Genomic DNA, 22,084 nt, shown 5'->3' on the forward strand with positions numbered 1-22,084 from the left:
TGTTGTTTTGATTCTGTTCTTACTTTTAAAGGATGCTGAGATGGTGATGTTACTCTCCATTTTTGGTATCAATCCTGAGACTGTAAGAATTTTCATCTGGGACTTTGGCACACACTGAAGCAAAGTTGTGATGTGTGGAGCAGGAGGTGGGCATAGACTCTCTATGTTGCATTGTAGAAGTGGCATGCAGTTGGCTGCTTAACAGACTGACAGTTCATTTTTGTGACGTCTCTTTGTTAACCTAAGTTTATCTATTTTCAGCAATAAGATAAGGGCAGCCATGTTTTGAGCACCTTCCTTTTCTATGAGTGCTTTTTTTCTGTTCAAAGAGGTCATATTATATGGTATTTTTGAAATTGTGAATTCTAAAAAACAAAACCCAAAAATCTTGTAAATATAATTCCATTAACTACATAGAAACTATTAAGAAAGAGAGAATCAAAAATATTTTTGTGGGGGAGTTGCTCCCAGGCAGTTAGGTGCCCTGGAAGGAGGGGAAGGGAGGGAACCTTGATGAAGCTGATGAACTACAAGAGGAAAGCTCCCAGCTGCCAGGCTTACCCAGGATTCCACCCTTAGCGCCTCTGTTGGTGTGATAGACCTAAGAACTGCATTAGCACCCTGCCAACCCAGCAACCTCTTAGTGTACAGCTTCAAATATTATGGTCTAGCTAGATTTTAATTTAAAATATGAAAAACTGCTTTTCCCAAGATATTTTTTAAAGGAAAAAAGCTATAATTTTAATATTTAACATATTTAAAGTTTCCAAACACACCTGTTTTGGCTTACGAGAGGGACAGGGTAAGACATTCTTTTTCAGTCTTAATTTTTAAATGTCTGATCATTTTATATTGTCCAGTCATTTTATCACCTCCAATGGTCCTTAGGGTACTCTGCCTCTCTCCTCACTCTGTCCCACATTCTGTCCCCAGAGATTGATTAATTCTTAATTAATTTTCCTGATTAAATTCTGTATTCAAACCCCCTTAGCCCCTCACCACCTGTGGCAGGCAGGAGAGCTGATCTAGCACCTCACCTGAGCAGCACAATGGAGCTGACTCTGTTGACAGGGATAAGGTGATCTGACTCCAAGAACATGAGTATGGGAGGTATGATCTCACTCCTCATCTGCCATACAGTGGCATGAACAAGGGAAGGTGTTCCCCTGACCCCTCACCACTTGTGACAGGTGAGAAATCTGGGTCTGAGGTCACGAGAACCAGTGAGCTGGCCCAGCATCTCACTGGCTTCAGCACTAGAGAGAACAGGCCCTGAAGTTCACCTGGACAATACAACAGAGATGACCAGGTGAGTCAACGCTGAGGACATAAACAAGGGAGACATAGCCCCACTTCTTGTCTGTAATGTGGCATGGGCTTTTGCCCCTTGCCCCTCACTGCCTACAGCACTTAGGAGAGAAGATCTCACCTGGGCACCACAGTAGTGCCAACCCTGCAGGCAGGGACATGGTTGAGTCTGCTCTAAGGTTGTAAGTGTGGGAGAGCTAACCCTGAGCTCCTTGTCTGACATGTGGTAAGGGAGACAAAAAGATGACCTTTCTGATGCCCCTTGCCATCTACATCAGAATGAGAGAGCTGACCCTGGCCCTTACCAGATGCATCACTAGAGAGAGTAGGCCCTGTACCTTGCCTGGACAACACAGTAGAGCTTACCCCATTGATGGAGGTGTGGGTAAGCTGGCCCCAAGAACATGAGCACGAGAGATCAAGCCCTACCCCTTAGCTACCATACGGTGGCACGGGCAAGTGAGAGAAGTCCCCTCATGCTCTTTTAGGCCTACAACAGGTAGAAGAGCCATTCCTGGGGTCTCTAGAGTGAGAGAGCTGGCCCTGAATCCCACCAGCTGCAGCAATGGGCATAGTGGCCCCTAAACCTCCACTAGGTAACACAGTAGAGCTGGCCCTAGTGGTATAGATGTGGGTGAGCCAATCTTAAGAACACAAGATCAAGAGAATTGACCTTTGGTGCTTACTACATAGGGTGAGTTAGTTGGGGTGGTGCTGGAGAGCTCACCTGGTATTGAGGACAAAAGAGAGCTGGTGGGCTGACCATCAATCACCCAGACCCAAAACCAGAGCTATGAGTTGATCCATCCCATCATCCACCCCATCTAAGACCTGCTGGAGCACGTGATGAGATCAACCCTGCAGGCCCAAAGAAGTACAATCTCTGTGACACAGAACAACAACAAGAGATCCAAGAGGAACCCCAGTAAGGGTTCAGTATTGATGATGTAGTAAAAACCAGACACCTTGAACTGGACCAGTGACTCATTGCAATGAACACTTGGAAGTAATACTATATGGACTGAAGGGCATACAGGATGACTCACTGTGTCACACTAAGCTTTCACAACGAGATTTTTCTTTTTTTCCCTTTTTTCTCTTTGTTTTTTAAATTTTATCTTGTTTTATCCTGGGGAGGTTGCAAGGGTAGAGGGCATATGGGAAGGGCCAGGAAGATAAGTGGGATTGTGATGCATGATGTGAAATCCACAAAGAACCAATAAAAAGTTGAATTTGTTAAAACAAAATCAGTTTTCAAGTCTTAGTGTAGGGGAGTGTGAGTATTAAACCTCTAGAGCTGCAAAGATATCCTGACTTATCCGGAAGCCTGGCTACATTTATTTAGAGCCACAATAGGACAGCTCTGGAGGGGCAGAAAGCTGCAATAGGACAACTCTGGAGGCTGGAGCCACAGTAGGACAGCTCAGTCCTGGAGGTATAGAGCCACAGTAAAAATAGCTCTGGAGTCTGGAGCTGCAATAAGACAGCTCTGCCTTGGGGGAGACGTGTCCTGACTTGTTGGGAAGTCAGGCTACCTGAAGATGGGGTGCAGGGATGTCCCTGCATGCTACAACAATGCTGTTCCTCTCCTGGAGAGCCGCTAAAGCTGAGCTCTGCTTTGTTCCCCTAAGGGAAGTAACTTTCTAGCAGAGCTATCTGCTACTTCTCAGGCCTAAGATGTTATTTCTTTTGCTAACACCCCACTAAAGGGGAAGCCCCTGCAGAAATGTAGCAATCACTTCTGGCTCCAGCGAAAAGTTGTTACTTTTTCTGCTCAGCCTTGCTCAGCCCTGCTTAGGAAGCGTCCCAGCGAGGTTTTCTGTTTTGCTCATCCTTAAGCCACCCCCCCCCCACACACACACCAAGAGAGCATCTCAGCAAGGTTTTTCAGCTCAGTCCCCTAAGGGACATCCCAGCCAGGGTCTTTTATTCTGCACTGGCGAATGAAGACTGTCACTCAAGATTCTGTTGAGAAAGAGATTTATTTGGGAAGGAAGAGTCCAGGAGAGTGGTTGCCTCTGTGTGGGGAGGGGGGAGGGATAAAGACAGCTTCCAACTGAACAGGCAGAGAGGCTTATATAAGGCTTCTTAGGGGCAGAGTTTTCCCAGGGAGAAGAGTTATTGGTTAGTTTTCCTTGCTCAGGGATTGGTTAGTTTAGTTGGTCAAAGGCAGAAATGGCTCTGATCTCAGGGTCAAACTGGGTTCCTTTCACTGTTCCTTTCTAGCCTTTTGACTCTAATCTTAGGACCAGAGAATATTTCTTTCACTGACTCTGATTCTAGGGACAAAGTGTGTTTCTTTGACACTAGTTTCAGAGCCAGGGCATGTTCCTCTGGTTCTGGGTTCAGGGATAAAGATGTTTCTTTCTCTGACTCAGGTCTCAGATCCAGAGTGTTTCTGTCACTGGCTCTGGGTTCAGAGTCAGAGTGCTCAGTGATTGGTTGGTTTCCTGCCTGGGGACTGGGTGGTTCAGTTGGGCAGTTGGGAAGGGGCAGAGATGGCTCTGATTTCAAGGTAAAATTGTGTTTCTTTCATTGGTTCTTTTTAGCTTTTTGACTCTAATCTTAAGACCAGGGTATATTTCTTTCACAGACTCTGATTCTAGGGACAAATTATGCTTTGGCACTGGCTTCAGAGTCAGGGCATGTTTCTTTGATTCTGGGTTCAGGGATAAAGATGTTTCTTCCCCTGGCTCGGGTCTCTCGGATCCAGGATGTGTTTCTTTCACTGACTCTGGCTTCAGAGTCAGGGTGTTCAGAGATTGATTTCCTGCTCCAGTACCCTTTACCCTATACTTAGGTTGTCTTTCTCTTTTCAATGGCCATATCTTTTTGTTTATTCTAATACCATGCTGGTTTTATTATAATATTAATAGCTTTGTAGTACAACTGGAAATTGGGAATAGTGAGGCCTCCAGTAGTTCTTTTATTGTTCAGAATTATTTTTAGCTATTCTGGGTATAGGTTTTTTTAAAACTCTTTTGGGGGCCCTCCACCCAGCTCCCAAATAAGTACCTGGAGACTTAGTCTTACTTAAGAATGCCCAGCCTTAGCTTGGCTTGTTTCTAGCAAGTTGTCTCTGGGCTTTTTCCTTTCTCCAGTCTATAACTCTTTCATTTCTTCTTACTCCATGGCTGACTATGTGATTGGGTGACTGGCCCCTGGTGTCCCCTTCTCTTTTTCTAGCTCTTGCTCTTCTCCTTTTCCTATTTATTCTCTCTGCATGCCAGCCTCACCTATTCTTCTCCCCTGTCTAGTTACTGGCTATTCAGCTCTTTATTAAACCAATCAGGTGTTTTAGACAGGCAAAGTAACACATATTTACAGAGTTAACAAATGCAACATAAAGAATGCAACATATCTTTGCATCATTAAACAAATATTCCACAGCATAAAAGAATGTAACATGGCCGAAGCAGGCCTAGATGACAAGCTCCACGTGAGTGGGAGCAGATCCAGACCAGGAACATTTATGGAAATAGGAGTGAGCCACCGACCTAGGCCAGAGAAGACCTGAGACAGAATTCCACAGGACCAGGTACAGGAGAGCAACCGCTGAGGGAGTGGGCCAGAGCCAGAGACCTCTGTGGGGACCTATGAGGGTGTAGGCAGGAAGCAGAGATCTCTGTAGGTCCGGGGCCTCTGAGGGAGTAGGCCTGAGCCAGGATGTCTGTGGATCTAGGTGCACCCAAGTCTGGGACCCCTGAGGGAGTATATCAGAGTCAGAGACCTTTACAGGACCAACCCCAAGCCAGGGACCTCTGCAGGAATGGATCCAGATCAAGGACATTTACAGAAACAGGTCTGCGCCAACAACCAAAGTTAGAAGAGACCTGAGACAGCAAACTCCAAAGGAGTGGAGCAAAGCCTGGGAGCATTGAGCAACCTCCAGGAACACGGAGTGACCAACTGGGTGACTGGAACTGTGGCACTGACCGCACCATGAGGAACAACTATCTGAGCCTTGGATCCACTGGCACCTGGAAGATTGATCACCAGAGTAACAGACAGCCCCAACTACACCAATTAGAGGAAAAGATGGGTAGACAAGGTAAGAACACATGCAAGCAACAGTACAAAGAGCAACACAACACCAGTAAAATCTAAAGACCCTACAACAGCAAGACTTGAACAACCAAATATAGATGAAGCAGAAGAAAATGACCTAAAAATAACTTTAGAAGAATGTTTGAGACCCTTAAAGAGGAAATGAGCAATCCATTCAAAGAAATGGAGGAAAAGACAAACAAAAATTTGAAGACATCAACAAATCCTTTAAAGAAAACCAAGAAAAAAACAATCAAACATATGAAAGAAACTATTCAAGACTTAAAAACTGAAATAAAGACGATAAAGAAAACACAAGCCGAGGAAATTATAGAAACAGAAATTATGAGAAAATGAGCAGGAACGACAAATATAAGCATGAACAGCAGAATACAAGAGATGGAAGAGAGAATCTCAAGCGCTGAAGATACAGTAGAGGAAATAAACTCATCAGTCAAAGAAAACGTTAATTCTAACAAAAGCTTAACCCCAAATATCCAGGAAATATGGGACACCATGAAAAGATAAAAACTAAGAATAATAGGTATAGAAGAAGGAGAAGTCCAACTCAAAAGCACAGAAAATATATTTAACAAAATTATAGAGGAAAACTTTCCTAACCTAAAAAAAGATATGCCTATGAAGATACAAGCTTACAGAACACCAAACAGACTGGATCAAAAAAAGTCCCCTTGCCACATAATAATCAAAACACTAAACATAACCACCCACTTTAAATCAGAGTGAGAAGAGAGCCTGAAAATAATACCAGGATGGACTGGAATGTGACACAATCAAGGTTAAAGTGGTAGGCTTTTATAGGTTATTCCAATTATTATTTTACTTATTTAACACATTTATTACTTGAACTACATGAAATATGTGTATATAAATATACATTTATATTACACAGTCATAACTATTTTAGCCATATATATATATATCTAAATAAAAATAAATATATATTTAGCTATATATAAAAAAACATATAAGGTGGCTGTTAGTCTGCAGGGCATGGGTCTCAACTTCAAGGAGGTGTTTCAAGAAGTAGACTGGAATGTAGTGAGACCCTGCTGTGTATTTTTGAGACTCTAGACAACTGGTAAAGAGGATCAAGGGTATGAGAGAAGAATCGGGATAATTAAGTTAGGGAAACTTAGGAGACATAGAACCCAAGTCCAAGGAGATCTTGCTTCCTTAAATAAACTTCATTTACATTTTGAAAAAAAAAGAATATTAAGAGCTGCAATGGGAAAAGGTCAAGTAACATATAAAGGCAGACCTATGAGAATAACACCTGACTTCTCAATGGAAAGATGAAAGCCAGAAGGTCCTGTTCAAGTGTTATGTAGACATTAAGAAACCATAGATGCCAGCCCAGACTACTATACCCAGCAAAACTTTCAATTACCACAGACAGAAAAAGCAAGATAATCCACAACAGAACCAGATATAAACAACACCTATCCACAAATCCTTCCCTACACAAAGTACTAGAAGGAAAACCCCAACCCAAAGAAGTCAGCTAAGCCCACAAGAACATAGACAACAGATGATCTCATAGGAGCAAAATCCCCCAAAAGGAAAAGTGCACACAACATCACCAACAAAAAACTAAAATAACAGGGACTAGCAAGCATTGGTCATTAATACCCATTAATATAAATGAACTCAACTCGCCTATAAAAAGACACAGGATAACAGATTGGATATGAAAACAAAATCCATCCTTCTGCTGCATACAAGAAACACACCTCAACCTCAAAGACAGACATCACCTCAGAGTAAAGGGTTGAGAAAAAAATTTTCCAATAAAATTGATCTAAGAAACAAGCTGGTGTAGCTATCTTAATATCTAACAAAATAGACTTGAAACTAAAATCAATCAAGAGAGATAAAGAAAAAACATTTCATATTAGTCACAGGAAAAATTCATCAAGAGGAAATCTCAATAGTGAACATCTATGCCGCAAATACAAGGGCACTCTTATATGTAAAAGAAACACTTCTAAAGCTTTAATCATACATTAAACCCCACAAACTAATAGTGGGAGACTTCAACGCTCTACTCTCACCACTGGACAGGTCAGTCAGACAAAAAATGAACAGAGAAATAAGGGAACTAACAAATGTTATGATTCAAATGGACTTAACAGACATCTATAGAATATTCCTTCCAAACATAAAAGAATATACCTTCTTCTCAGCACCTTATGGAACGTTCTCAAAAGTTGACCATATACTCGATAACAAAGTAAACCACAAGACATACAAAAAATTGGAATAACTCCATGTATCTTATGGATCACCGTGGTTTAAAACTAGAATTCAACAGCAACACTAATTCCAGAAAGCCCACAAACACGTGGAAATTAAACAACGCACATCTGAATCATCAATGGATCAAAAAAGAAATAAAGGGAGAAATTAAAGACTTCCTAAAATTAAATGAAAATGTTCACACAACATACCCAAATTTATGGGACACAATGAAAGCAGTGTTAAGAGGAAAGTTCATAGCACTAAATGCCTACATAAAGAAGCTGGAAAAATCCCACACTAGTGAATTAACAGAATGATTGAAAATTTTAGAACAAAAAGAAGCAAACTCACTCAAGAGAAATAGATGGCAGGAAATAATCAAATTGAGAGCTGAAATCAACAAAATAGAAACAACACAAAGAATCAATGAGACAAGAAGTTGGTTCTTCGAGAAAATCAACAAATTAGACAAACCTTTATCCAAACTAATCAAAAGACAGAGAGAGAATATCCAAATTAACAAAATCAGAAGTGAAAATGAGGACAATAACAACAGGTACAGAGGAAATACAGAGAATCCTCAGGTCATACTTTAAAAACCTATACTCCACAAAATTGGAAAACTTAAAGGAAATGGACAACTTTTTGGATAAATATCACTTACCAAATTTAAATCAAGGCCAGATAAGCAAATTAAACAGACCTATAACTGCTGAAGAAATAGAAACAGTCATCAAAAGTCTCCCCCTGCCCCCCCCCAAAATCCCAGGACCAAATGGTTTCAGCTCAGAATTCTACAAAAATTTCAAAGAACTAACAACAATATTCCTCAAATTGTTCCACAATAGAAACAGAAAGAACATTGCCAAACTCTTTTTATGAGGTTACAATTACCCTGATACCCAAACCACAGAATGACATTACTAAGAAAGAGAGTTACATACCAATCTCACTCATGAACATTAATGCAAAGAATACTAAATAAAATATTGGAAAATTGAATTCAAGAACACAACAGAACCATCTTGCACCATAATCAAGGCGGCTTCATCCCAGAGATGCCAGGATAGTTCAACATATGAAAATCTGTCAACGCAATCCACCATATAAACAAGCTGAAAAATAAAAACCACATGATCATCTCATCAGATGCTAAAAAGCTTTCGGCAAAAATACAGCATCCCTTCATGATAAAGCTCTCAAAGAGAGCAGGGATACAAAGAACATACCTCAACATAATAAAGACAATATACAGTAAGCAAACAGCCAACATCCAACTGATCCCACTGAAATCAGGAACAAGACAAGGTTGTCCAGCCTCTCCTTATCTATTTAATATAGTTCTTGAGGTCCTAGCTAGAAAGACAACAAAAGGAGATCAAGAGGATACAAATCAGAAAAGAAGAGGTCAAACTCTCACTATTTGCTAATGATATGATAGTATACACAAGTGACCCCAAAGATTCTACCAAGGAACTTCTACAACTTGTAAACACTTTCAGTAATGTAGCATGATACAAGATTAACTAAAAAAAAATCAGCAGCTCTCCTTTACACAGATTATAAATGGGCTGAGAAAGAAATCAGAGAAACATCACTGAAGAAGAACGCTTAAAAGATATCCCACACTAGTTCAGAATTGAATATAATAGACGGTTATTTATTTAGGAGTAGACTCACAGATCATAATACTCTGCTCAAACAGTGAATAGTAACAGCCGGAAGGGAGAGAGAAGAAAAAGAATATAGAAAATAAAGTTAATGTCATAAAAAAGGGTAAAGTCTTTAAAGAGACAGAATAAAGTAAAGTGATAGAGTAAAAACAAGCCACGTAAAAATGGAAAATTCACAGAGTCTGGATTCTTTGTATTATTGTGTTTTCTTTAAAGTTTTTGACTGTAAAGGAGCTAAGTACAGAGAGACATTTTATTATATGGGCTGCCAAGCTAAACCAGAATGGATATCATAAGGGTATTATGACTTTAGAATTTGGATCTAAGGATATGATACTTTGGAAAAGAGATTCTTCTTTTGTTTTCACAGAGGATGAGACCCTGTGGATTGCTTCTATCTCAATATGGTATGATAGACCACACCCTCCTGAAAGGTTGCTGTGAATACCCTCAAAAAATTACTTCACTCAGCTGCCGACTGAGATGAACCTGGCACACAGGTTACATCACGAAAGATCTGATTAACAGCGCCCCCATTCAGCACGAAGCAGTTTGGAGAGAAACAACTATGTCCATATTCCCAGATATTGTTTACAGATGTTCTTTTACATTTAAAGGGGGATATGATATAGATATGAATAATTTGCATTGGTATGGATTTTAAGGTCAGTTTTATTATATGTATATGTATTTCTGATGTTGATTAAGGTATTGTGATTGTGTAGTTCATTTAAAAATGTAATGTATAATCAGGAAATATAGGTTATTAATGAATAATCATCAATAATAGTCAAGCTTGTAGTCATGTTAGATTTTCTAGACAGGTAGAGATATATTTCAGATAGGCATTCTTCATATCTTTCAAAGACTACAGAATATGGCATTTTAAATGTTTTAATAATTTAGGGGGCTGATGAGACGCAAAGGACAATGGCACGGGGTTTTGATCCGGCTTAATGTGCTGGCTTTGTGGGAGCATAGCCAGTTTGGATGTTCACCTTCTTAGATATGGACGGAGGGGGGAGGACCTAGGACTTACCACAGGGCAGAAAACCCTGACAGCTCTTTGGACTGGAGAGGGAGGGGGAAAGGAGTGGGGGGAGGGGGAGAAGGGTGGGAGGAAGGGGAGAAGGGTGGGAGGAGGGGGAGGGAAATGGGAGGCTGGGAGGAGGTGGAAAGTTGTTTTTTTTCTTCTCCTTTTCTCAATAAAAAATATTCAAATGTAAAAAAAATAATAATTTAGGGTTTTTCATGACAATGAGACTCGTCTGCTCCTGGCAGCACCAATCTACTTCAAGAGGAAGATGGGCATCAAAGATCCTTTTTATGGAGTTGGTTAGCCATTTGGGCAAGAAACTGCTCTTGCCTGGGCTGTTGCATAAACTGGAGACAGAGAACCCGCAGAGAGAGACTGCTGAACTTGCCTAAAGTTGAGATGGCCTTTTGGGGTTCCGGACTCATGAAAGAGTCTGCTAGACATTCCGCAGGACACAGCAGATAGTGACTGAACTGACTTTGAAATTTCCTGCTTCGTGGAAAAGTCTGCTGGATACTATGGGCCTGAAGGCTGAAGATGGATGCCCCAATGGTACAAATGAACTTTGAGTGACTGTACAGGCAACGAGAGGTTTCTGTAATTTCTAGAGTTTTGGAAGTTGCTTACCTCTTGTTTACTTAGGTAATATTATATCCTTCAGGAGTCTTTGATGGAGTTGAAGAACGGTTAGTTATAGTTTTCCTTTGTTATGGTAAAAGATAAAATAGATATAAATATTGTAATTGTAATTCTTGCTTGATAACTGTTTTGTTATATGCAATTTTACTATGTCAAAGTAAAAGCCTTTCTTTTTTTAACAGAAAAAGGAGAAATGATGTAGGTGGGTCTTCTTTCTATGTGTTGCTTTCATTGGTTACTAAAGAAACTGCCTTGGCCTTTTACTAGGACAGAATTTACATAGGTGGAGTAGACAGAACAGAATGCTAGGAAGAAGGGAAGTGAGGTAGTCGCCATAGCTCTCCTCTCCAAGATGGACACCACTTAGACTCGTCCTGGTAAGCCACAGTCAAGTGGCAATACACATTAATAGAAATGGATTGAATCAATGTGTAAGAGCTAGCCAATAAGACGTTAGAGCTAATGGGCCAAAAGCAATGTTTAAAAGAATACAGTTACTGTGTAATTATTTTGGATAAAGCTAGCCATGCAGGAGCTGGGTGGGAACACAGCCCGCCACTCCTTCTACAAGAAAATGTTCAAATTAAGAAAATCAGAAATCAAAAAAGGGACATAACAACAGATACCAAAAAAATCCAAAGAATCATGATGTTATATTTCAAAATCCTACACTCCACAAAATTAGAAAATCTAAAAGAAATGGATAATTTTATGTATATATACCACTTAACAATGTTAAATCAAGATGAGATAAGCCATTTAAATATACCTTTAACCCCCATGGAAATAGAAAAAGTCATTAAAAGTCTCTCAACCAAAAAAAGCAAAGGGCAAGACTGTTTTAGAGCAACATTTGACCAGACTTTCCAAAAGGGCTAATGTCAATATACTTCAAATTATGCTACAAAATAGAAACAAAACTAACATTGCCAAATTCATTTTATGAGGCCAACAATCACTCTGATAACCAATCCACACAAAAATTCAACAAAGAATAAGAATTAAAGATCAATTTCACTCAAGAACATAGATGCAAACGTAAACAAAAAACATGCAAACCAAATCTCAGAACACACCAAGAAGATCATCTACCACCATCAAGTAGGCTTCATCCCAGAGATGTAGGAATGGTTCAACATACAAAAATCAGTCAATATAATCCACCATATAGGGAAATTGGGGAAAAAATCCACATTATCATCTCATTAGATGCTGAAAAAGTCCTTTACAAAATCTAACACCCCTTCATGACAAAAATCTTTGAGAGGTCAGGAATACAAGGAACATACCTAAACATAATAAAGACTATATACAGCAAGTTGATTGCCAACATCAAGTTAAATGGAGAGAAACTCAAAGCAATTCTACTAAAATCAAGAACAAGACAATGTTGTCTACTCTTTCTCTATCTATTAATATAGCACTTGAAGTTCTAGTTAGAGCAATAAGACATCCAAGGGAGATCAACTGATACAAATTGAAAAGAAAGAAGTCAAAGTATTGCTATTTGCAGATGATATGATAGTGTACATAAATGACCCCAAAAACTCTTCCAGGGAACTCCTATAACTGATAAACACCTTTAGTCATGTGACTGAATACAAGATTAACTATAATATCAATAAGCTTCTTATATTCAAAAGATAAAATTTTTGAGAAAAATTCAGGGAAACAACATCCTTCACAATATTCATGAACAATATGAAATATCTTGGGATAACTTTATTGAGTAAGTAAGTAAGTAAGTAAATGAAAGATCTGTATGATAAGAACTTCAAGTCCTTGTTTGGATGCACACCTTCCTAGATCTGGATGGAGGGGGGAGTGCCTTGGACTTCCCACAGGGCAGGGCACCTTGACTTCTCTTAGGACTGGAGAGGGAGGGGGAGGGATAGTGGGGGAGTGGGATGGAAATGGAGGGATGGGAAGAGGAAGAAATTTTTAATAAATAAAAAAAGCAAAAAAAGAACTTCAAATCTTTGAAAAAAGAAATTGGAGAACATATCAGAAAATGGAAAGCCCTCCCATGCTCATGGATCAGCAGGATTAACAGTAAAAACAGCCATCTCACCAAAAGCAATCCCCAGATTCAACGGAATCCCCATCAAAATTTCAACACAATTTTGTACAGACCTTGAAAGAACAACACTCAACTTCATATGGAAAAACAAAAGACCCACTATAGTTAAAACAATCCTACACAATAAAAGAACTTTCAGAGGTATCACCGTCCCCGATCTCAAACTCTACTATAATGCTTATATTAATAAAAACAACATGGTATTGGTATAAATAAACAGGTGAATCCACAGACAGGCACATCAGTGGAATCAAATCAAAGGCCCAGACATAAACCCATACACCTACAGGCACCTGTTTTTGCCAAAGAAGCCAGAAGTGTACAATGGAAAAAAAAGAAATCATCTTCAACAAATGGTGATGATATAACTGGATGTCTCCATGTAGAAGAATGCAAGTGGATCCATATCTATTGCCGTGCACAAAACTCAAGCCTAAGTGGATCAAAGACCTCAATATAAATCTAGGCACACTGAACCTGATATAAGAGAAAGTGGGGAATAGCCTTAAATGCATTGGCACAAGAGACAACTTCCTGAATAGAGAGCTAGTAGCACAGACACTAAGACTGACAATTAATAAATGAGACCTCATGAAACTGAAAGTTTTTTATAAGGCAAAGGACACTGTTAATAGGACAAAATTGCCAGCAGCCTACAGGATGGGAAAAGATCTTCACTATCCTCATATCTGACAAAGGGCAAATCTCCAAAATATATTAACAAGTCAAGAAACTAGACATCAAAACCCCCAAATAATCCAATTAATAATGATTTAACAATATTAATAATCCAATAAATAAGATATAAATAGATAATTCTCAGTAGTAGAATATCAAATGGCTGAGAAACACTTAAAGAAATGTTCAACATCCTTAGCCCTCAGGAAAATACAAATCAAAACAACTCTGAGATTCCATCTTACACTTGTCAGAATGGCTAAGGTCATAAAAGAGAAGTGGATCTGGTTTTCGGGCTGGTGGGCTGGCAGGGCTATGGGGATGCCTGTGGAGATGGCTTGCGCAGCCAGGCGGTCCCCAGCCAACCAGGACAGGTTTATTTGTATCTACTCCACTTATTTAAATACTAAGAAGACCACAGTGGAGGGGAGGCAGATTTCCATAAGTAAGGCTGTAGAAAACCCTACCTACTGAGATTCAGGATGTATGCTCAGCAGTCGGACTGAACATATTTCAGGAGGAAAACAAAATGTACTCCAGAGAATGGAACCGTGATGTTCAGTACAGAGGCAGAGTCCAGGTTCAGCTCAAACAGGAAGCCTCCGTCTTGTCCAGTTCTTGTCACGTAAGTCAGTGATGCTGTGTGTAGCAGAAATGATAACTAAGCTAAAAACAAGGACACAAAAAACAGGAGGTGCTGACCCAAGTCTTCAGCAAGGAGCGGACAGTAAAAAGGGAAAAGGGAAGAAGAAGTGAAGCGGTGTGAAGGCAAAGCACACAGTCCTACTGAGACATGGGCATGTTTGTGTCTGCGGGAACAGCTTTTGTTTGTGTCATTTAACTGAACTATGAACAAGTATGTCTCCCATCTTCATCAACAGAGTTAACAATGAGATAAGTTTACATCAAAAGTTTGCATCTAGCTTTTATTCTGTAAAAAGGAAAGATTGTGTGTGTAGAAGAAAGAAGAATATTTTTAAAAGATAATGACTGTCCCATAAGCTACTCGAAGTCCTGTATCTGTTTTTCCTCTCTGTAAACAAATTTCAGGTAAATAAGTTTAATAAAATTTGAAATACACACACACACACACACACACACACACACAAACCACAAGTGACAGTTCATGCTGGAGAGGATGTGGAGCAAGGGGAGCACTCCTCCACTGTTTGTGGGAATATAAACTTGTACAGCCACTTTGGAAATCTATATGTGTAGGCAGAGCCCACTCATTTGTTTTCAGCCACCCACACCCAAAATAATCACACAGAAACTGTATTAATTACAACAACGCTTAGCCAATCACTTAAGTGTTTTGATAGCTAGCTTTTATATCTTAAATTAACCCATTTCTATTATTTTATGTTTTACCTCATGGCTCATGGTTTACCAGTACTGGCGCATGGGTGTTTTTCTCCTCTGGTGGCTACGTGGTGTCTCTCTGACTCTGCCTTCTTTCCTCCTCTATCTGCTTGGAATTCCTGCCTTTCTCTGTTCTGCTAAGCCACTGGCCAAAATATACTTATTCATTAACCAATAAAAGCAACACATATGTAGAAGAATTTCCTACATCATATATGGCCATTTCTCAGAAAATTGGAAGTCAATCTATCTCAAGACCCAGCTATACTGTAACTCTTGGGCATATACCCAAAGGACACTCAATCATACCAAAGGACACTTGTCCAACTATGTTCATAGTTGCTTTATTTGTAGTACCCAGAACCTCTCATTCTTGGCCTGCTTTCCATAAGCAATTCTGTGCTGGGTGCACAGGGGCTGTTTGAGCAGGGAGCAGACTGTGTAAGAAGGGAGAGAGAAGTTACTAAGTCATTTGCTGCCTGGTTCTATTTAAGTGGACAAGTAAAATTAAACTCCTGGGACTGGTTTTGAGGATGAAACACAATGCTGTACAAATAGATATATTCAAGAAGTAAAATGGGACACTTGGCCAAGATCCTAGCAAGAATCTGTCTCCCTACTTTGCCGCAGGCTCAGTCCATAGAAACATGTTGTTTCTTGTAATATGCACCCTGAAACTTCTGCTTTCCTTATTTCCCTGACCTTTTGCAAGACCAAGTGTCCTTTGGCAGCCATATTTCTGCACTTCTAACATGCTAGCTGTTGTTGCCCTTAATATTCTTAATATATGATTAAGGTCTTCATTCTTCAATATAAACTATGCTGTTTCTTGTAAACTATTTCATATGCTGCTTGTTTGTGAAATGAAACCTCAGACAAGCTCAAAATGGAAAGATGTATAGGGTAGGATCTTGAAAAGATGGTTGCTCTCCCATTCTCATGCAATGTTGTTTACAACAGACATGGAGCAACCTCAGTGTTTTTTTTAAACAGGTGAACATTAAAGAAATCTAGGTATGTACATACAATGGAATGTATTTTTAGCTTTAAAATTGAAGAAAACACTGCTGTTTGTGATGGCAGGAATGAACGAACCTTCAGGACACCGTGCTTTAGAGAAATTCCAGATTTAGAGAAATTAAAACAGACTGAAAGAATTTACTTTAGTTCACGTACAACTTTATATTGTTAAAATACCTATTCTTTCTAAATGTATCTATTGATACAATATAACATCATCAAAATTTTTAGACTCCCCCTAAAAAACTGAGGAGCTGAACATAAATATATATGGTGAGCTAGATATGTTGATCTTGTAATCTCATCACTCAGCAGAAGTGCTGCAAATTTGATTTCGTCCTGGCTTCTATATATAGTTCAAAGCCAGCCTGGGCTATATAGTGTACCCTGGTCTTAGAAATCAAACAAATAAATAAAATATGTATAGAACTGCAAAAGTCTCATAAAAGTCAAAGTTATTTTGAAAAAATTAAGAAGGACTTGCACTTTTCAGTAAAAGTTAATTCATGATGCAGCAATCAAGACATCATGATGACATGGTAATAAGGACAGGCATATGCAGACTGATGAAACAGAATTGAAAGTCTAGAAGGAATCTTTACATTTAGGGATCTGGTGAGTTGGAAGATATCTGGGCAAATCAAGGGAAAAAGAAATGGGTACAGGTTTTTGCAGCACAATAAGTTTTGTGGGGTGAGGCTTGGACAGAATTTACTGAGAGGGTATGTCCCTGACCACAGGAGACCTTCTTCTTCCAAATTATACCACAGGGACACGATTCAGAAGGTGAAGTGGATAAGAACATTTTCTTGGAGAGGTGAAGCAGTGCTGGCTTCTGGATAGGTGATGCTCTTCAGTGAGATGAGGAATTCCTTGGTCACAGACTTCTAAAAGGTAGAGGTTTTGGACTGTCTTCTGGTTAGAGCTTTGTTTAATCTATGACTAACAGATGTTAGATGCTTTTTTTTTGAGTAACTGATGGGCTATAAAAACACCAATATAATTATTTTTGCTATAGTAAAAGTTGTATAAGAATTTGAGTTTGATGCTGACATGCTTTGAGCTAATAGTCTGAACTTGCTTTGAAGAAGTAAACAAATAGGGGTTATGCTTGACTCACTAATATAACACGATCAACTAATTTTATGATAAAAGTTTCAAGATAATTCATTAAGGTATGAAGAAAACTTTTTAGACTGTCTGAGACAAATGGATCTTTTCCTGCAGGAAACTAAGCCAGAGCTAATAACACAACATACACAAATTAACTCAAAGAGAGATCCATAAAGAGATCTACAGAACTACACTGAAGATATTTAAATATTTAAGAACAACACAGAAGGAAGTCTCCAATACCTTAGATTACAAAGAGATTTCTTACTCATGAAAAAATATTTAAGAACAACACAGGAGGAAGTCTCTGATACCTTCGATTACATGGAGATTACTTATGACATCAAACATGGTCTACTAAAAATAAAATTGGGCTGGGGAGATGATGCATCCAGTAAAGAACTTGCTCTTCAAACAAGAGGACCTAAGTTCGTATCTTCATCTATCCACATGAAAGTCAGCTGCTGCAGTGCACTTATAATCTCAGTACTGGTGGGGTACAAGAGACAAAAGGATCCCTGGAGTTTGTTGGCCAGTCAATCTACCTGAATCAGTGAGCTCTAGGATCAATGAGAGACTCTGTCTCAAAGACTAAGTGGCAAGTGATTGAGGGAGGCATCTGACATCTATTTCTGGTCTCCACATACATATGCACTCATGTATATGTAGGCATATACACACATGCACACACAAAATTGAATCATCAAGATTCAAAAGTATTTCAAAAACACTATTCTATTAGGTATTAAAAGATATGCAACATACTGATAGAAATTACCATCCAACATTTTTTCTCCATTGATCCATCAGTGGACGTTGTAGCTATTTCCAGCTTTAAAAGTTTTTTGCATGTATGTATGTAACGTGTGTGTGGTGCATGCAGCAGTAAGAGGAGAACATCAGATCACCTGAAGCATAGTTGTGGTCCACCATGTGATGCTGGGAACCACACCTGGTTCCTTTGGAAGAGCAGCAAGTGCTCTTAATTGCAAAGCCATCTCTCCAGCTTTGTTTCCAACGTTTTGCTAATGTTAAGTGCTGCTGCGGACATGATATGCAAACATCTGAGATTGTTTTCAACTCTTAAAACATATATCCAGAGGTAGAATTGCTTGATCATATGGTGTGTGTGTGTGTGTGTGTGTGTGTGTGTGTGAGAGAGAGAGAGAGAGAGAGAGAGAGAGAGAGAGAGAGAGAGAGCCCAAGCTGACCTAGAACTGCTATATGTGTAGGCTGGTCCTGAACATGTTTTCCTTCTCAGTGCTGTGATTACAGGCTAAGGCAACATCACAAAAGGGAAAGTGGAAAGTCAGTTTAGGACTGGGGCTATTGTTCTCCTATGCTCACTAGTCATATAGCTCTTTTACACAGGTTCTCTCTCTCTCTCTCTCTCTCTCTCTCTCTCTCACACACACACACACAAAGAGAGAGAGAGAGAGAGAGAGAGAGAGAGAGAGAGAGAGAGAGCGCCAAATTTCACTTCTACTCATCTGTCATTTCTCCTTCATCAGGAAATATTATGAAAAATTTCCAGTTTAAAATCATACAGGCTGTGAAAAACACAGAAAACCAGGATACAGAACGTTTGAAGCACAGCCAATTACATCATCCAAAGACCACCTATGCTCATTTTTGGTATTTTTAGAACTCAAAGGTTCTCCATCCCCCTCCTCTCTTCCCCAGAGCCTCAGCTTATAACCAAAGTGACAGACGGAAGATGAATGCATGCCTTGCTCATTTTTCATGCCCTGATGCTGTAGTCACTGTTTCCTTATAGGCCTTTTAAAATTATGAAAACATAATTTCAGTTGAAACTGAATGAATGACACTGCATTTCGACAAAATTCCACAGGGTAGGGGATGGAAGATGAGTCATAGGTGGACGAATCAGCCATATTAGAGAACCTGGGAAGGCAAGTGGAGTTGAAAACTTGATTCATCTACTAATTTTCTGGCTCAGGATTTGTCAATCACTACAGCCTGGCAAATAAGATTAGAGAAGAGTCGTGGGAGGGAAGGGGTGACGCAGCAAACTGCATACACTCGAAAAAAAAAAAAAAGCCCAGACAATTGCATAATCACACTGCGGCAACAGGTCCGGGTCCGACCTCCCCCTCCCAATCCCTGCAGCCCCTGCGTGGCTGGAGAGACAGTTTGCGCAGGTCTGCCCACTGCGGCTCTCTGCAGTCTGTCTGCTTCTTCAGTAGCCATCGGAGCAGCCGTAGGCGACCCTGCGTCTCCACCAAGACCACCAGGCTTCAATCCTGCTATCCCAGCTTCAGCACCGCCTTTTATCCCCACTGCTCGCTGCTTGTCATCACTCCAGCACTCTGGCTACCACTGCTTGGTCCATCTCCGCCCGGCCACCGCGCATCTGCTATAATTGGTGAGTCTTCCTGCAGAGGTCAGGTCTCCTGATCTGCGGGCTTAGCCATCATAAGTGCAGGTGATCTTTTGAAAACAATGGCCGAGTCAGCCGATCATAAGGAACTGTCTGAATCCAACCAGGAAGAGCTTGGTAGCCAGATAATGGCGGAGGGGCAGGGGGAATGTCAGGACCGCAGTGAAGGTGCCTCTGCTGAGCATGGAGAAGGCGGGGAACGCGGTGAAGAATCCGCTGCTGCTGGAATCGGGGAAGAGGGAAAAGGTGACGAAGCTGCTGCAGGGTCCGGGGAAGGTGCGGCGAAATGCGAGGATGCTGATGAGAACTCTGACGCAGATCGTCCAAAACGACTTATCGGTTATCTTTTAGATACCGATTTTGTTGAAAGTCTCCCGGTGAAAGTTAAGTACCGTGTGTTAGCTCTTAAAAAGCTTCAAACAAGAGCTGCCCATTTGGAATCCAAATTCCTGAGGGAATTTCATGACATTGAAAGGAAGTTCGCTGAAATGTATCAACCTTTACTGGAAAAAAGACGTCAGATCATCAATGCAGTCTATGAACCCACAGAAGAGGAATGTGCATATAAATCAGACTGTGAGGACTATTTTGAGGAGGCGATGGATGAGGAGGAAGAGACTAACGGCAATGAAGAGGGCATGGTGCATGAATATGTGGATGAAGATGATGGTTATGAGGACTGTTATTATGACTATGATGACGACGACGAGGAAGAGGAGGAAGATGAGAGCACCGGGGCCACCGGAGGAGAAGAGAGCAACGAAGAGGATCCTAAGGGGATTCCGGACTTTTGGTTGACTGTTTTAAAAAAACGTTGAAGCAATCACTCCTTTGATTAAGAAGTATGACGAGCCTATTCTGAAGCTGCTGACAGATATTAAAGTGAAGCTTTCGGAACCCGGGGAGCCGCTCAGCTTCACACTCGAATTCCACTTCAAACCCAATGAATATTTCAAGAATGTGGTGTTGACAAAGACTTATGTCCTTAAGTCAAAGCTTTCATGCTATGATCCTCACCCCTACAGGGGAACTGCCATTGAGTATGCCACCGGCTGCGACATAGATTGGAATGAAGGAAAGAATGTCACTTTGAGGACCATCAAGAAGAAACAGAGACATCGCATCTGGGGCACAGTCCGAACTGTGACCGAAGATTTTCCGAAGGAATCTTTCTTCAATTTCTTCTCTCCTCATGGGATCAACTTAAATGGAGGGGATGAAAATGATGATTTTTTACTTGGTCATAATTTACGTACTTACATAATTCCAAGATCAGTGTTATTTTTCTCAGGCGATGCACTTGAATCTCAGCAGGAGGGTGTAGTTAGGGAAGTAAATGATGAAATTTATGACAAAATTATTTATGATGATTGGATGGCTGCAATTGAGGAGGTTAAAGCTTGTTGCAAAAATCTCGAGGCATTGGTAGAAGACATTGATCGCTAAAGCAGAGTAGATGCTTCTGAAATTAGCTGTCCTACATGCAGTTACTGAAGACATAAGCAGTTAATTATAGTCTTGTGTTCTGTATTTTTCCTGTCATGCCAGTTTAAAAATTCAAATACTAATTAATCTGACCTTGCATTGTAGTGGTATGATGTTTTCAAAATATGTAGACTGTGGCAAATGATTAAAGACATTAATATAGTGTGTAGTGCAATTCTCCTGAAGTCCTTGTGCCATGTAGCTATTTATCTGTGGCTGTGAATATTATTAGAAGTGATAAATGAGGCTATTTATTTACAAAGAAAATATTGGTAATCCCCCTACGAGTGTTTTGCTATTTTGTCCCTTGATTTCTTAGTGCTTTAATCAATGGGCTTAATTTTATTGTGCCTGTATCTTTTTGCAGTAAATATACAGTAGAATTTAAAGCTTTAATGCATAAGAGGCCTGCATATGGTTGAGAATTTCTGGCAAAAATCACATTTATTATTGATAATAAATAGCTTGTGCACAGGCTCTTGTATTGTATGTAACTGTGATAAATATTAAAACTCAGTTGTATTGAAATTACTGTTCATCATTGAAGTGTGAGTTACAGTATTTTCAAAAGTTGCAAATATTGTTCTGTGTAATTGTGCAAATTGTGATTACAGTGTATAATTTTCTTTTTTAGTATATTGAGTCATTTGTGAAATAGACATGACCATTTCTGAAAATATAGTTCATATTCTGTTCCTTCACTGAAAAATAAAATAAATAAAAATTTCATGGTGTTTCATGTTTTAAAAATTGAACATTTGAATTTTAAAGGCAGTAAGTATGTTCATTGGAGGACACATACAAAATATTGAAAATATACATTAATTAAAATCAAAAGCATCCATCAAAGATAAACACTTAATATTTTGATTTTTCTACAGTTATTTTTGTATGTGTTTATACTTGAATGCAAATTTACCCACACTAACATATATATTCTAAAATTATTTATAATTGATCTAATTTTAATCTAGATTGGG

At 39.7% G+C, this 22,084-nt stretch overlaps 1 protein-coding gene and 1 pseudogene across 1 annotated transcript; both read left to right on the forward strand.

The window, feature by feature from the left end:
- Positions 1-14,056: 14,056 nt before the first annotated feature.
- On the forward strand, positions 14,057-14,479 carry LOC121442916 (annotated as a pseudogene).
- Positions 14,480-19,556: 5,077 nt separating this feature from the next.
- Positions 19,557-21,831, forward strand: LOC121442841 (nucleosome assembly protein 1-like 2). The gene is given in 2 exon segments (XM_041644498.1): positions 19,557-20,425; positions 20,427-21,831. Coding segments are annotated over 2 exon segments (1,383 nt in total). The 5' UTR covers positions 19,557-19,681; the 3' UTR covers positions 21,066-21,831.
- Positions 21,832-22,084: the final 253 nt, after the last annotated feature.

The sequence above is a fragment of the Microtus oregoni genome, unplaced genomic scaffold (genome assembly GCF_018167655.1).
Source record: "Microtus oregoni isolate MIOR12 unplaced genomic scaffold, Mior012 000097F_ref0000449, whole genome shotgun sequence".
Taxonomy (NCBI): Eukaryota; Metazoa; Chordata; class Mammalia; order Rodentia; family Cricetidae; genus Microtus; species Microtus oregoni.